This window comes from Hypanus sabinus, chromosome 21, assembly GCF_030144855.1.
Source record: "Hypanus sabinus isolate sHypSab1 chromosome 21, sHypSab1.hap1, whole genome shotgun sequence".
NCBI lineage: Eukaryota > Metazoa > Chordata > Chondrichthyes > Myliobatiformes > Dasyatidae > Hypanus > Hypanus sabinus.
This window is the reverse complement of record NC_082726.1, coordinates 32,714,113-32,731,984: the sequence shown is the minus strand read 5'-3', so window position 1 is coordinate 32,731,984 and position 17,872 is coordinate 32,714,113. Positions and strand designations below refer to the sequence as shown.

The 17,872-nt window shown below is 39.5% G+C and overlaps 1 protein-coding gene across 15 annotated transcripts in view; it reads left to right on the top strand.

Annotated features, from left to right (window-relative positions):
• Positions 1-17,872, top strand: part of LOC132378926 (paired box protein Pax-2-like) — a 173,440-nt gene that overhangs the window by 114,168 nt on the left and 41,400 nt on the right. For 9 of the 15 annotated variants that reach the window (XM_059946274.1, XM_059946277.1, XM_059946272.1 and 6 more), the window contains one exon: positions 8,385-8,581. In XM_059946274.1, coding sequence (XP_059802257.1) covers positions 8,385-8,581 — 197 coding nt within the window. The remainder of the gene's footprint in view (positions 1-8,384; positions 8,582-17,872) is intronic. The other 6 variants (XM_059946279.1, XM_059946281.1, XM_059946275.1 and 3 more) reach the window with 1 other exon arrangement.

The following is a 17,872-nucleotide window of genomic DNA, read 5'->3' as shown; positions in this document are numbered from 1 at the left end:
GCGATAGTGGAGGCAGATACAACAGAGATTTAAGAGGATCTGAGATAAGGATATGAATATTCAGAGAATGTGGAGATGGGGACCATGTGCAGGCAGAAGGGATTATTATAATTAGGCTTCATTAGCTTAATTAGTTTGACACAACATCATGGGCCAAAAGGCCAGCTTCCGCACTCTGCTGTTGTAAGTTCTGTGTAAAATTGTAAATTTGTAGGGCTGGAGGTAAAGAGGCAGGAGATTTGGACCAACTGTGTAGTTCAGTTAAAATACTGGCTCCTAGTTGCATTGTGCAATGATATTTTGCGGGACAAGAGTTTAATGTTTAATGTGTAATGGAGGGTGAGTAAAAGTAGTGAGCATCTTTCACAGGTGCTGACTGAAGATTGCTTTGCCTGGGCTTTGAACGTATAAGGGGAGCCCTTGTCATATGTTGCTATCTCTGACCTTAATTCCTATGCAATGGGCTTGTGGATTTGAATGGATGTGCTCCTGATCTCAATCTACACATCATTTGAATTATTACAGTACTCCAGTAGCCTAGACTGGAGAGAGGAGTTTTCTGGGTTGGACTCTTGATCCTGATCCTATAATACAGAGATTCTGTGCAAATGATTAGCAGGTGGGCAGTGAGATCACAAGTAGCAGCGAAGCTCCCCATGGTTGAATAGCCACATGCTCTGTGTATATGGAGAAACACCAGCATCAGACGAGCTGTGTCCTTTGAAGCTCATAAGGGAGGTGAGAAAATTGAAAAAAAGATATAGGGAATGAAGTGAGCCATGAGCTGACACTGGAGGCTTTGACTGAAATATTATTTCAGTGCAGAGGCAGAGCTAAATTGGTTGTGACACGGACACTGGGGAACCATGTAGTTACCTGGATGTGTCAGATAATAGTGTAGCTTCCTCTGTTTATTCTTAGCACCTTGGGGTAATCAGTTCGGGCTGTGTCTCTCAGGTTACATGTTAAGTCATTGTCTGATACATTTCTGGAACAAATTCTCCACAGATCAATTCTTGTTTAGTTTAGTATTCTTCCACAAAGATTTCTTATTTATGTGATACAGGGAAGGGAAGAGATTAAGCTCCAGTGCTAACTGTAGCAGATTCAGCACTCTTCCAGTCACCATGCCCATGATTAAAAATAGATATTACAGTAGGACAGGCAAGCACCAATGATAAACTGCCAAAGAGACTGGGTGCAATATAGAGAGGGGTTAATCCCATCGCCAGTGGCTAAGTGAGGTGCAAGAATAAGCAGACACCAGTTATAAACAGCTCATCCATGAGACAAAATACACAGGGACCCTGGCTTCTCACAGCACAATTATTATCGTCACTGAGCAATGGGATCTGCTCCCCCAGTCATATGGACAAAAACTAGATCAGTTAGTACTTAACTCTTATTTGTTAAGATTAAGAGAATTTGCTTTAGCAAAGTAGAAGCAGAACATACTGGGAACACTCAGCAGGTCAGGAAGCACTTGTGGGAAGAGAAAGAGGGTTAATGATCATCCTCAACTAGTTTCAACCTGAAACACTTCCCACAGATGCAGCCTGACATGCTGAGTATTTCTACCATTTTCTGATTTTGTTTTAGCAAACCTGTTTCTGTGCTATACTATTCTATTTTCATGACCCATTAACAGAGGAGGGTCATTAAGCAATAATTAGAGAGATTTCTTTGTCCGTCTTGCAAGATCATACGATTCGGGTACAATATTGGGGACTCCATGAGTCACCTCCTCCCTTGTTTATTCTGCTGCCATCACTGAAGGGACAAAATGGTCCCTAAAACGGCCGTAAGATGTGATTCTTTGGGTGAGATTATGGTGCGTCATTGTTTTACAATCAACATCAAAGCCCTGCAAATGCTGGAAATAGCAGCAGAAAATGCTACAAGTACTCAGCAGGTCAGTCAGCATCTGTTGAGAAAGAAGTGTTGACTCTGTTTCTCCTTCCAGAGTTGCTGCTGCTCTTCACTGTGTCACACAATGTGACACCTCTCCACCACTAAACAAACTGTTGGCGTTAGGTGGCTTTTGCCTGATTAATTTGGTAGAGGTCTAAGGCCAAGGTGTCTGCTGGGTGGCCTGTCCAGTTTTTTTTTTGTACTCTTATTGTAGCAATCTGCTTTCAGAATGTTGTAGAGTTACAGAGTCTGGTTGGATTCCTTGCTGGATATTTCACCGTATGACCCTCTTTCTCTAACCCCTCTCATCTAACTCTCTTGCTGTTGCATGCCATAATACATCCCATGATCCACTGTGAACAAATATCTTCACTTGATTGGATGACTTAACTGTTGCCCAGGTACTTATTTGTTTTCTATCACAGTACACAATAAATAAAATGAACAAAAAAAAACAGAGCTCCTGTTTAATACCTCCATGATATATTTCCTGTCCTTTAGAGACCCCTGTTTAGGAAATCACTGTTTGATTCTTGGATAATGCTGGAAAGTTAGCAAAGTTTGGGAAGTAGTTCAGAAAACTAGATACCTGGAAATTCAATCACATCTTAATCAATTTGCAATTGAAAATTGATACTAATTGAATGAAGCATGTAAATAACATATCAGCAGCTCTTTTACATTAGTCAGAAGATTTGTCTGGGTGCTTATGCACAGAGGTTCTGGTACACTCTGAATAGTGCTCTGGAAAGGAACTGATGGGGTGGGACAGCAAATTGCAGCACACACTGCACTTATATTGAATGATGTTTGTCAGTCTGTTACTCCAAGGCTTTCAATCATTCCTTCCTTCTCAAGGCAGGGCTCAGATTGTTGGTCTCTTCCCTGACTGAGCCTGTGATGGGTGAAGCTGCAGTAGTGTTGGGGATTGCTGTGGCTTCAACATTCTTCTTTGAGCAATCAAGGGCATCAGGAGGGAAAGGGAAGGGAGATCAGGAATACTGGCAATCATAGCGTGTGGGAGGGATAGCACCATTGTTGGCCAGCATTGGAAGTTTTAAACAAGTATCTCGCAGTTCTGTTGCGGATGCTCACTTGCCCATCTCGCTGGTCATCCTTGGATTCAGTTTAACCACTCAGCATTCTCTTTTCAATCTCCAGGCAGTCCGCACCCCCCCACCACATGACCAGTATTCAGATTTGCCCTCTGACCTCCTGCCACCCCCCCCCCCCCCGCTGATTTCTCAGTCTATAGACGACCTCTGTTCTGTCCCCAAGCAATGCCCCTGGGAATCTGGCTTCCCTCTTCCGTGAATGTCAGTGTATTCCCAATTCTGCCTCCCAGCACTGGCTGAACATTAGTATACCCGACCCCCAGAGGGTGAATGCTAGAGGGTCTCTGTTCCCTCCCAAAGGCTGTGGTCACTGTTTTGAGGCCGCCAGGTCTGAAATACCCAGTGTAAAAAAAAAAGCTGTACCATTGTATCAGTTTTATTTTTCATACGAGTCATGGTCTTACAAGAAATTTGCAGCACCGTACTCTGCACCCTGTCTCTACAGGAACAGTAAAGAATGGTTCAAACTGCACACACAGCACAGTGTCAAAAAGTAGCTCTAAGTGCTAGCTGATGGAGCTCATGAGTTTATTTTTCTTTTGTATAGACAGCCTGTGGAGCTGGAGTGAATGACAAATGCCTTGTATCGATTGTCCTGTGTAGTAGGTCTGAACTGATAGAGAGTAATTAATGACTCTATTTGTTTCTGTACCGAGGAGAGCAATTGAGTTTGATACAGCAACAACTGGTGCCAGTGTGAAAGGCCCCGCGGGAGCCATATGGGAAAAGCCTGTACTGAGACAGCAACACAGCACTGTGGCCATATTCCTGAAATGCTATCTATATTGTAACCGATATGATTCGACACAGAAAAGAAAGCACAAAGGTGCTTGTTGATGACAAAAAAGGATTTGTTTAATAGGCAGGTAAAGAGCAATGATGTAACCAAGAAGGGGAGAAATGAGTATATTCCTCAATAGCTGGCACGCAATACCTCCAATAATCTCCTCACAAGATGGATCTGATAACCTTACAAGCACAGATTGCTGTAAACAATTTAAATAATTTATTTTCCCATTAAATCCTTGGCTCAATTTAATAATTATGTTTTCACTGTGTGTGACTAGGGAGTAAAGTCCGTGGAACTTCATCGAATCAGAATATCTATTTTTACTGTTGACACTAGAGTTTACTGATACAAATTTGTTGTTGTTGAGTGCCATTGGGTCGTTGTTGACTCATGGCAATCCTATGGTTGGATAGTGTAGTTCTCCACTTCAAGATGCAGAAGTAGATTGCCAGGCATTTCTTCCATGCCAATACTGCTGCTGCCCAGCTTGGGACCTTGGCAGATTCGATCTCAGGACTTTCCACCTCAAAAGATGCCACTGCACCACCAGCTCATGTTTAGTAGCTGGATATCTGAACGAGCATTTTCAAGCAAACTTTGGCACTGGTCCAGATAAGAAAACAGTTGAGTAGGGAACTAAAAAGACATGCAAAATGTTGGAGGAACTCGGCAAGTTAAGCATCATCTATGGAGGAGAACAAACAGTTAACATTTCAGGCCGAGAACCTTCATCAAGAAAAAGATGTTCCTGTTCCTTGGATCCTTATTTTTTAAATAGATTTTAAGAATCATCTAAATGAAATGAAAGAGAGGAGATGAAGAGGTAAAGAGGTGCTCAGGAAGTGTATTTGACCTTGGGGATCTGCCAGTGAGGAGTAATCATGAGAACAGAGATGCTGGGAAGCAGATTACAGAGAGAGGGATAGGGCATGGTCATTGACAAGCCTGAAAATGGAAGCATTGTTTAACAGTTTAACCGTAGGTAGACTAGTCCAGGAGTAGTGGCGAAGTTGGGCCACGGGCAGCACAGTTTTACAAGGCGTTATCTTACTGGGAGAGGTGGGGTTAATGGTAGCAGGGCGGGCAAGTATCCATTGGAGTAGGTAAGAAGCAATAGCACACTGCTTCCTCCAAGGGACTTGGGTTAATTCCTCCGATAATAGCTGATGTGATAACAAGAATCTGCTTGCAGTGTGCATGATATTGATTATTAACATTAACTGTATTCAATTCCAGCGAGTGACTCATTCCCAACAATCTATGAACCTATATACAGATGACTCTGCCTCATCAATTCTGCCTCAGATTCTGACTCTGCCTCGGACCAGTAACACACAGAATGGCTCAAACATGGAAGGAAGCCATCTGACACATAGAATCACACCTGCTCCTTCTAAGAGAATTCCAGTTAATCACAATCTTGTTTCCTTTCATTCACTTATCTATCTTCCTGCGGGAAGCATTTGAGCTTAGCGATATTTGTTTTCTATACCCAAATGATTCAGACCTTTTGATTGCAGTCCAGCCTATAATTCAGTCCAAGGTATCCATTATCCATTATCTTAGTCCCCTGTATATCATATCACTCCCTGATATTAGTCATTAAGTGAAATCACCACTTGAAGCCCCTGGTTCAATTCCACTCTGTAGTTCAGCCCACATACTGGGAACCTTGATTAGAAAGTCTAATGCCATATTTCTGTATCTGCTTTCATTGATAATGTTTCTGCATAGATTATTTCCTAACCTTGGTCATGACATCAGTATTTACACGTCATTCCAGTTGTGTGGACTTCCTGATATTTACCATGCACAAACAAAAAGATGCAAGAGTCTGGTTCCAGATAAATGCAGTAGCTTGCTATAAGGTGATGATATTTTCTTTCCTGGAGTTGGTATAAGCTCATCTCCTGGCCCAGCGAAGGAAAGGTCAAGACTTGAAATGGAACAGCAATAACACCCTGAAATAGTACTATCAGTGAAACATGATTGATCAATTGAATTCCATAGCTGTGAAAAATGTGGGATTAAGTAGAGTATTATACGCACAATGAGTTGAAGCATGATGTTCATTTCAAGTTCATTTCTGGAGCCTTTGCCACAAGATCAGGCAATCAATAGGGCCTTGCATATCATATATCACCCAGTGCTGGAAAGAGAACATAATCTACAGCAAATTTAGAATGACAGATTTGTTGGTATCTGAAGCCCCAGACTAAACTGAGAGTGCCACAGCCTGCACTGAGAGAGATGGCTGACAGTTGGAAGAGATTTAAGAGACTGCTTGTGATCGAGGGAAGGAAAGATATTATGCATTAGAATAAGATGCAATGGGGAAGGGCTCAGGTGAACAGTGCAAAATTAAATGCAGCTTTGCATCTGTGTCTCAGCCGCGGAGTAAAATCTTCAAAAAAATTCAAAATTGAGAATTAAAATGTAAAGAGTTTTGACTGTAAAATATACCTCACACTATTCATATAATAGGCAATGTTACATTAAGCCTCTGTGCAATCTTCACAGAGTTTTACACATTTATCAAGAGAATAGGGGCAATCCAGTAATGGTGTGTTTGTGGAGCTTAGACTTATTATTAAGAAAGGTTGGTTAGAGAATCCAGAGATTTTATGATGTAGCCATATTGCCGACCTGTGCTCTGCTCCAGCTCGACACTTGTTCATGTCTATAACCATGGGGGCTACCTGTATCTAGGGAAGAGAAGATGGCGTACATTTCAGTTGGTTGCTAGGGCAATCTGACTTTTGATCAGCATTTTCACTTCCAGCATTCTATTAGTTTGGAACTCCATTTATAAATGGGTTTTAGAGACACCAGTATTGATACAAACTAAAAAGTTCACAGTGATGAAACTGGAACTGAATATTGATTGGGGCAATTTTCTCTATTGCTTCATCTAGAAAGATAAGGCAGAGGATGCCTTCATAGATACTGGCAACAGCAACATCTTGTATTTACGTACAGACCTTTAATTGATAAAAAAAATCCCAAGGCGGTTTACAGGAATCTTTAACCATAAGACCATAAGATATAGGAACAGAATTAGGCCATTTTGCCATCAAGTCTGCTCCACCATTTCATCATGGCTGATCCAATTTTCCTTTCAGCTCCAATCTCTTGCCTTCTCACTGAATACCTTCATGCCTTGACCAATCAAGAATCTAACAACATTTGCATTAAATATACATACAGACTTGTTCTCCACTGCTGACTGTCACAAAGAATTCCACAGATTCATCACTTTCTGACTAAAGAAATTCCTCCTCATTTCTGTTCTAAAAGGATGCCCCTCTATTCTGAGGCTGTACCCTCTGCTTTTAGACATTCCCACCATAGGAAACATCCTCTCCATATCCACACTATCAAGGCCTTTTACTATTTGATAGGTTTCTATGAGGTAATCCCTCATTCTTCTGAATTCAAGTGAATACAGACCCAGAGACATCTGACACTCTTCATATGACAAGCCATTCAATACTGGAATCATTTTCGTGAACCTCCTTTGAAATGTTCCAGTTTTAGCATATCCTTTCTAAGATCAGGGACCTGAAATTGATCATAATACTCCAAGTGAGGTCTCACCTATGCTTTATAAAGTCTCAACATTACATTCCCACACTAAGCCAAATTGGATGGTATGGACGTAACCTTATGGATGCCTTTCCGGTGGGGTGGGAATGGAGGCTGGGAATTCCAGACTGTAGGATGCAGGCAGTAGGAATGTGGCTAATATAGAGTGATGAAAGTCAGAGACACATACTCAGCAGGAAAGGAGGAGTACTTAAGATCAAACACTTGTTTTGAGAGTATTGTAGAGTAAAATTTTCCCATTGTGGAGAAACCTAAAGTTTGGAGCCATAAATAATAAATAGCTGTTAAATGAAATAAGGAAATTAGAGAGCCATTCTTCACCTAGAGAATGGTGAGAATGTGGAGATCTTGATCTAATTCATGGATTTAACATTCAAAGGACATGACACCTATGGAGAGAGGAAGAGAAGGAAGTGCTTTTGTCGTTGAAGTAGTGTGGGCAGGCATGTGTATGATGCATAAACACAAGCACAGACAGCTGGGGAGGGAGCTAGTTTTCGCTATTGCTTAGCAAATGGAGTTTTGGACCATCTATAAAAGAGCTGAAGCTTTAAGCTCTTCCCCTCTGAATTCTAGATTCCTTCCTGTAAATTTCCCTCACTATTATGAAGAAAGGCAGTCCCACCTCATTAGTGCAAACCTCTAATGTGCTGAAGTTCAAAGATTTTCTTGCTGCTTGCCAGTTGGGCAAGTTAGAACTGTCAGTTCCCTGGCAATAAGCAACCGGGAAGATCCTAACTGCCAAATTTCCTCATCTAGACTTTAATCCTGTTTAAAGATTGTGAGTCTTGGTGAATCCAGCATATTACTCAATCTAACCAATATTTTGGGTTACTCACTGTAGCCAATACCTTCTGAATTCAGTGATAATTTTTGCTTTAGTGAATTCCTAAGCACCTATTAATTGAAAATGCAAAGAAAATACTCTTTATAATTCAGACAAAGTAAAACATAAAATGCAGTTTGTGTTCTCTTCCTCTTAGATACCCAGGATAACTCTGGTCCAAACGGAGATTCTCAGGGAACAGCAGAGAGTGTAAGGAAGCAACTGCGAAGTGAAGCCTTTGCCCAGCAGCAGTTGGAGGCCCTGGAACGAGTCTTTGAACGCCAGCACTACTCAGACGTCTTCAACTCAGGAGAGCACATCAAATCAGAGCAGGTGAGGTGGCTTTTCTTCAGGAGGTTTTGGAGGGAGGGGAACAAAGAAGAAAGGTCTCTCTTCCCTCAACAAGAAGTTAGTTATTTTTACCAGCTCTTCCAGGAACGCTGTCTGAGCTAAAACGTCAGAGATTCAAATCTGATCCAGGAACTTGGGATGACACGTGAGTGTAAGTTCGGAGGGAGTGCTGCACAGTCAGATAAATTATTTTTCAAGTGAGGGATTCCATAGAAGTCCTTTCATTTGATCACTGTTAGATCCTATAGCAGAAGAGCAGAAGAGTTACCCCTTAAACAACACGAATAAACAAATATCTGGGGGAACGTGCTACATGCAAATTAGATGCTATGTTTTCTGCCCTACAGTAGCAGCCATACATTCCACTCGAGGCTATTGTAAGGCTGTGAATGGGAGCATAAAGTGCCTGAGTCCTATTTTACTTTTGCATTGTTGCAAATAAAAGCCTAAATATTATAATCATGAGAAAACCTGCAGGTGCTGGAAATCCAAAGCAACACACACAAAATGCTGGAGGAACTCAGTGGGCCAGACAGCATCTATGGAAAAGAGTAAACAGTTGACACTTCAGCCTGACACCCTTCATCAAGACTGCTGAGGAAGGACTTATCCCCTTCCTTTCTAGTCCCGATGAAGGATCTTGGCCTGAAACGTTACTCTTTTCCATAGATGCTGCCTGACCTGCTGAGTTCCTCCAGCATATTGTGTGTGTTACCCTAAATATTATAATGTATTATTTTGCTATTTGTATCTTTTACACAAATTGAATCCTTCAGTGTTCAACTGTTATGTACACATACCCACAATGACTAAGTGTTTTGATATTGTATTAGCAAACCAGAGACTGTATAATTTGAATATAACCACAGTAAATGGCATTTATTTACCAAAGCTCAGTTGCTTACTGCACCAGATAATTCATGAACTGGCATCTGAAAATGAACATTTTGCTTCAAACCCAGCATTCCACTGATGCCCACAGGATAAGTGTCGCCAATTCCGACCTAGTCTGACTAACAAATGACCAAATTATATGTGTGTCTTAATGTTCTCAAGGCAGAAAGAAACCATGGAGAAGTTAGCTTTGCTGTGTTGCCCAAATCTCAAAATCGAATGAAAACATCTATACCAGCAATTGCAAATCTTTAGATCGATTACCTGAGCCTCTTGATGTGTTGCAGTTATCAATGCCATCCTAATGATCTGTTTTTCAGTGTTTGAAGCATCTATACCACAAACACCTCATCTCTTTAGGTATCTATTATCCTATATTTAGTGTTCTCTAATCCATACATTTTCCTTAATATGATAACATGAACATGCTAGTAACTATATGACATTTTGTATAGAAAAACTCTGATCCGCTTGGTGCATTAGTACACACAAATCTTGCTATTTCATAATACACTCCCAGCTTATACATAACACAACCAAACAGGTAAAGTAACAACCCACCCAATGGTTAGCGTCCCTGGTGACACATTGATAGTATGTCAATGGAAATTTCCTTGGTGATCTGCTTGAACATAGCTGTTAAACTGTTTACGTAAATAGGTTAGTAACTAATTTGAAAAACATTCTGTGGAGAGTTTAACCATTATTTGGAAGCCATCCTCACAATAAAACCACGTAAGTATCGGAATGATTCTAATGAGTCTGCACAGTGGCTTAAAATTATGAAATAACAGATGGATTATTATGTACGTTTCTAACATAAAACCTCAGTATAATGCACTAATAGTTTACAACCAAAGGGTTTAAACCAGATAAACTTATTGTAAGTGAGTGTTAAGACAATTTTCAGTGAGATAACTAAATGGTTAGTCTGAGAATTTGTAGAGAGAGTTTATATACAATAAGAATGCTGTATTTTATCTGATGGCACAGGTAATGAGAAAATGTTTATCGAGGTGATAGTTTACAAGAGATATCTTACAACAAGAAAGTTTACAGTGACTGAAAGTATTAATGATTAAATTTCTTACAATTCACTTCATAAGGAGTCTGTGATGAGAATGTTTATGGTAATTACAAGATTTTATAAAGAAATAAGTTGCTGTAGTAGATATTCTACACTAAATCTAAATATACTTAAGAAGAGTTTATATGGCTGGAAAGCATTTGGTGACTTTTCAAGGGATTTATAAAATGAAAGGCATTTCTGATTTTTTTACTCTATCCAACCTATATTCTCTCTTTGGTCTTTTATATCACTACCTATCTAACCTTCTTTCATTTCATTTTTATGTTGATTTTCTTTCTGGAAAGTTTAAGTAGCTGTTAGGATTTATAATCACAGTTATTTGCACCCCAGGTATGAACAAATTAACAGTGAGTTTACAATGGTTTTACTGTCAGAGATTTTGTTGAGGGGGTATTATATTTTTGATATTTTTAATCATTTACTGGATATGGACATCACTATCAAAGCCACCATTTGCATTCCACTCCTAATTACCTTTCCATCAAAAGACTTGCAAAGCCATTTCAGATGCCATTCAAGCAAGAACCACTTTGCTGTGACTCTGATGCTGCATGTAAGCCAGTCCAGTCAAGGATGGCAAGTTTTCTTCCCTAAAGGGCATTAGTGAACCAGATGGTTGTTTCATGGTCACCTTTGATAATAGCTTTTTATTCCAAAGTTTTATTTAATTAATTAAATTTAACTTTCAGTCTCTGGATCATTAGTCCAGGCCTCTGGATAACTGGCTCAGTTACCTAACCACAATGCTTCTGTGTCTCCAAGTACAGTGAGTAGTGATGGTGAGAGAGTTGAGTTGTGAGTGAAAGATTTTATAATGAGAGAGTTAATAAAGAAGAAAGGTTTGAACATAGGGAATCCATGCAAGAGTAGGCCACAAGACCAGCCGAGTCTGTTCTCTTATTCCACCAGATTAAATATGATCCTGCACATTAACTCCATTTCTGACCAATCCCCATACCCCTTAACTTCCTCGTTATTCAAAAGCCTATCGATCTTTCCATTGAATAAGCTCAATGTGAGCATTCAAAGTCATCTAGAGTGGAGAATTCCAAAGATTTACAACCACTGAATAAAAAATTATGTAAATCAATGAAATGGTAGAGAGTTGGGACTGAGGGTTGTCAGTGAGAGCATTTCTAGCGAGATACTGATATTACAGTGAGAATTTGAAAATTTAGTTTCAAGGAGTATTTGTTGAATGTCTTTAGAATACAAAGTTAATCTTTGGTTTGAGATTCTGAAAAGTGTCTCTATGAACCATTACTTCCATTCATAAAATCTTCCCTTGATTTTGTCTTTTCCCACAGCCTCTTCTCTCTCTTGGACTCAATCATTCACAAGCCCGCCTCCAGATTCTTCCTAGTATGTCTTACAATTCACACCAACCTTCATCCTTCTGTATTTATCTTTGGGAAGAAAGCTCTTTGTTTAAGTTGCTTCCAAACGGCTAGTTTTTCACCCTCCTTTAGTTCATGATGCAGCTATAAACTTTCTCAACTCCACAGCTGTTATTGCCATGAGTGCTCTAGTCTTTCACGCTCTTTCTGAATTTTGTTAATGCACATCTAATTTAACCAGCCACCTCTGGCTTTTACCAATCCATACCTAGCTCATTAAACCTCACTATATTCCCTCACAACACCTCTTCTCGAGTGTACAGGGAATTTCAATTTTGTTTCTTCTGCCATTCATCATTAGAAATCCCTCTCCCGACCTCCCACCAATCTACACCCTCACACCTAATGGAAGGCGAGAATGCTCATGGCAACTGAATTAATTTTGAAAGAGCTTTTAATGAGTTTTAATTAGAGTTTATTGTGATAGAATTTATAGGAAGAGAGCTTATATTGATTGAGCTTATATCGAGTTTATAATGATCAAATTTATAATGAGTATATAGATTGATTGAGTTTACAATGAGGTTTTGTGGTGAGAGATTATATAGTGTGAACATTTGAGAATGGATTCAGACAGAAAGGTAATAGTGATAGGGTTTGCAGTGAGAGTTTACAATAAAGGATTTTATAATGAAGGAATTTATAGTGAAAGGCTATAGGGAGTTTAGAACAAGTATGTTTATAGCAATTTAATTTATAACATGAAGTATATTGTAGGTTTATAATAAGAGAATTTATAACGAGAAATTTATTGTGCTTGATTTTACTGAGAAAGTTTGCAATGGGAGAATTTATCATATGGTGGATTTTTTAAGCTTTGCTGAAGTCATAGATTGCCTGCTTGAGCACAGTTTCAATTGTGATATGAAGCTTTAGGTACCTGGACCCTTAGCTAGGATCTAGGCTGAATATCAGACATGCATCTGGAATACTGGGAAAGAAATAAGGAACAGGGAGCGACACAAAATTTCTCATTCTGACTGTACAGGCCCTTAGTCGGATATAATAGACCCGGTTCAGAAAAAGGCAGGATGGCCCACAAGATTTTAAACAATAGGCAATATTCATTGTTATAATTCTATTTTATATTATGTACATATGCATAATATATGGTACAATAACATTATAAAGTTTAACTAATGAATGTTGTGATGAGGATGAACTAAAGGTTTGGAAGAGCAGAACTACACTATAGACATTTTGACCTTCTGAAATATAGTCCAGTGTGGTACATATATGCAGATCAGGTTTACATCTTGAATGAATGAATTGTATTTCAAAATAAGGAATGGCAACTGCAGCTCACCAGAGAATCTGTCAGATCTGCAACTTGCCTTGCCGGTTTGAAGTAGGTGTCTTGACAATACACTCCCCCTTTGAAGTGAAGCCCTACACAGAGACTGTTTATCTTAATGGAAAAGAAATTACAGTTAAATGTCACTATGAATCTGGAGCATCATAAATGAAGGCTGTGGTTGTATACAACTTTTTATAGCTGCTGCCTTATTACAATGGATAACCTTTATTTACTTTCATTAGACTATTAAACAACAAGAGACTATTAATTTTTCGTCTGAAACTCCATCCAAGCCCATAAAGCAAACTAGTTGCTTAATTGAGTTCATTTTAATTTCCCTCCAATCGCACTGAATTACTCCAGTGATAAATCAGGGGGACAGGCCTCACCCCCAGTAGAAAGCCTAATTTGCAGCTAATTAGAAAACTGATTCCCAGTGAAAGATCAATACCACAACGAATTGGAAATGACTTGCAATCTCCGAGATGGAGACTGAAAGAGCAAGTGAGAGAGAAAGAAAGTAGGCAGAGGGAAGAAAATGCAATACAGCCATGTATCTGGAGTAGGGTGAATAAAACAGATTTAATCTAATATAATATTAATCAGGACACATGGCTTGTTGGTCCTTTTGTTGCTTTTCATCTTTGTAAGGTAGCTTTGAGATCGAGCTGGCAGTTTGAGAAGCTGCTTGATATAGTGGGACGTGTTTTAAAATTCAATGAAGTCTCCACCCCACCCTCCTGTATGCCATGGCTTCTCTTTTCAAAGCCGGCTCTGCGCTGGGGAATTACTATTGTACTATTGAATGCTATTAAAAAGGGAACAACCCCTGCAGCTGGGCGACAGTTGTAGCATACAATCAGGGGTTAGCAGTTGTTGAATGAGACAAGGTAAGGTCAGCTGAGGCCTGATAAGACATGGACACTTGGGGTATCACTGCACTTCTGGGTCATTACAAATCATGCCAGTAACTGCAAATATTTTATCCAAACCACCCGCCATCTCAAGTTTACTTCCATTTGTTTTTATTTTCCTGTTTCTTCTCTTACTTCATTCATCCCTTTGTTTTCCCATATTATTTTTCCATTCATCGTACATGCAGTGTGTAAGTTTTTTATAAATTAATTTCTCTTATTATAGTGAATGTCCTTGTGACAGTTTTGTGTGAAAAAAAAACAGAAGATTAGCTTATTATCAACCCATATTGATCATCAAGTTCCTAGGACTGGAACAACGTAGTTAGCAGTCATACCCTGGTATGGTGGTGGTTGGGAAAGGATTTCCACATTTTGTTAGGTCATAATAACTTACTAACATAGTACCTCAGACCAGTTCCACCCCACTCCCACCCATACATCAAGAGATTTAAAGTCCTTATAGCTTATGATTGCAGAAGTCACTCCTTTATTCAAAAAGGACAGCACGAATAAGCCAGTTAGCTATATGCTGGTGAACCATGTTAGTAGTATTGACATAATGGAAGAAATTTCTGAGGGATAGGATTTCTGTACATTAGGGATTGGGGATATGCCACATGCCTTTGTGAGTGGAAAATCTTGCCTCACCAGTTTGATTGAGTTTTTTAAGGAAGTAACCGTGTAGTTTAATGAAGACAGGAGCGTAGACCTTCTCTATATGAACTTCACAAAGGCATTTTACAAGCTCCCAAGCGGCAGGTTTGTCCAGAAAGTCAAGGCATTGGGATTCAAGGCAAGCTGGCAATTTGGATCCAACTTGACAGTGATAGGAGGTTGAAGTGATGGTTGAAGTATATTTTGTTGATTTGGAAGTTTGTGAATAGTGGTGTACCATGGTGATCAGTGCCAGGTCCTTTGGTGTTGGACATATTTGTATATATAAATAATTTGGAGTGAATGTGGAGGAGTGATTCATAAATTTTGCAAATGACACAAAAGTTGAAGGTGCTGTAGATAACTAGGAAGGTTGTCTAAGTCTACAGCAGGAAATGGATCAAATAGAAAATTGGCTGGAGAGTTGGCAAACAGAAGCTAACCCTAGCAAGTGTACAGTGATGCATTTTAGAATGTCAAAAAGAGGTAGAACATAAACAAGTAAAATATTGGGCACTAAGGACTGTTGATGAATTTAGAGACAATGGGATCCAAGTCCATAGTTCCCTGAAAGTATCAAAAAATTGAGTACGGAGGTAAAGAAGGAATAGGACAAGTTTGCTTTCACAAGCTGTGGCGTGGAATATAAAAGTTGGTATGTTGTGTTGCATCTATACAAAACAGTGATTAGACCATAGGTGTGTGCTGTTCTGGTTGCCACATTCCAGGAGTGATATGGTTGCTCTGGAGGAAGTTCAAATGAGATTCACTGGGATGTTGCCTGGATAGGAAAACTTTGTTTATGGGGAGAAACTGGATAAGGTGTACTCGTTTTCCCTGGAGCGAAGGAGGCTAAAGGGTATACAGTTAATATTATGAGAGGCATAGACTGGGTAGATAATCAACATTTGTTTTCATAGTGGTGTCAGAAACAAAAAAAAAGACCTTGGTTTAAGTTGTGAGGTTGGAGATTCAAAGTTGATTTTATGGGTGCATTTATTATAGAGAAAGTGGCTGATACAAGGAACATGCTGTCAGAGAAGGTGGTGGAATCACACACCATATCTATGCTTAAAGGGCATTTAGCAGGCATGGGACAGAAATACTATTCCTAGATAAGCAAATGGGATTGGTGTAAATGGGCAAAAAAAACCCTGGACATCATGTGCTGAAGGGCCCTTCTTATGCTCTGTAGCTCTCCAACTCCTATTTCTGACTAAGTTATTAAGCTCAAGTTCAAAGCAAATATATTATCCCAATACCACGTTGAGATTCCTTTTCCTGCAGGCATTTACAGAAAAAAGAAATACTGTAGAAGTTCACAAAAAATGTACACAAATAAAGACTGATAAAGAATCAATGTGCAAAAGAAAAATAACTGTGCAGATAAAATATAATACTGAGAACATTAGATGTAAATAATTCTTGAAAGTTATGCAGAAGGGATGGATTTTGGTGAATAAACCACAAAGGGTAGGTATGCAGGTACAACAAGTAATTAGAAAAGCTACTGATATATTAACTGTTAATATGAGGGATATAGAGAGTCAGATCATAGAAGTTACTGCTGGCAAGACTGCATCAGGATTACTATACCCTGATTTGGCTTCTTGCTTGCAAGACCATACAGAGGTTCATTAGGTTAAAGTGTGAAGAAAGGTTGAGGAGATTGGTAAACACAAAGTATACTACAGATGCTGTGGTCAAATCAACACGTATAAACAAGCTGGATGAACTCAGCAGGTCGGGCAGAATCCATTGAAATGATCAGTCAACGTTTCAGGCCGAGACCCTTCGTCAGGACCCTTCGTGAGGAGATTTGTGATGTACTGTACCCATTAGAAATCTGTAGAATAAGAAACAAATATAATCTTGTGCAGAATTGACAGGGTGGATGCTGAGAGGGTATTTCCTATTTAGCAGTTTGGGATGTGAATTCAAAATTAATGTCATCCATTTCAGGTGGAGCTGAGGTGGAATTTCTTCTGGCAGAGTCATGGCTCTTCAGAATTCTCTTTCTGAGAGTTGTGAAGGTGGATTCATTCAATGTATTAAAGACGGAGACTGACTGATAGCTTAAGTTGCACCATACAGGGAGAAAGATGAATAGTAGTTTTCAGACCAGGATTAGATCTGCCATGTCCAAATTGAATAGAGGAGCAGGTTTGAGGACTCCATTGGCCTTTGCATCCTTCAGTTTCTTATGTCTTGTTTGTTTGTGTAATGGAGTAAACAACACTCCAGGAAGTGATTAATGAGCTATTTATGATAGAATGCCCACATGGTTGAAGGAGAACTAACAATTACACCCATTAAATGGACTGGGATTTAAATTGAAATCCCACAAGGCAATGTCTAACCACAGGGCCATCTGGTTTCACAACCGATTCACCTGTGATTTTACAGTTTCTTGTTCTACCTTGTTGTGATGTACAGCAATGCCTTTGGACAAATACTTCAATGGAAACACACCTCCCAGATGCAGAGGATCATCTTGATCCCTGTTCATTATCCAGAATAATATTACTGAATGTGCCACACTCACAAGTATTGCTTTTGTCACAGCTTAATGGCGATCTCAGGAACATGAGCCATCAATTTAGATGAATATTGCAGTTCGGAAAATTTGAAGGTACAATCTTTAAGACGGGGCAGTAACAAATAAACAAACCTTCAAATCTGATGGGGAAAACTGTTCCTATAGTGCCGCTTGAAGAAGAATGAGGGTATTTTGATTCTGGCATCAATTAAATGCAATATTTTACTCCTCAACTCTGAATTTATTTACTCTTTAGTGTCAGTGATCCTTGTGTATGACTCTCAGGTCTCTGTTACCTTCCACACCTCACTCCTAGATCTCAGTTGTTCTCTGTAGCTCACTCCCAAGCCTTACTTATTCTCTGTTTCTCTCTTCCAGATCTCAGTTACTCTCTGCATCTCTCTCCTTCGGCTTTGTAATTTATACCTCCCTCCCAATCCTCTATCATGTCTTTCTGATGAAATGTCAGAGAATATTCATTCACT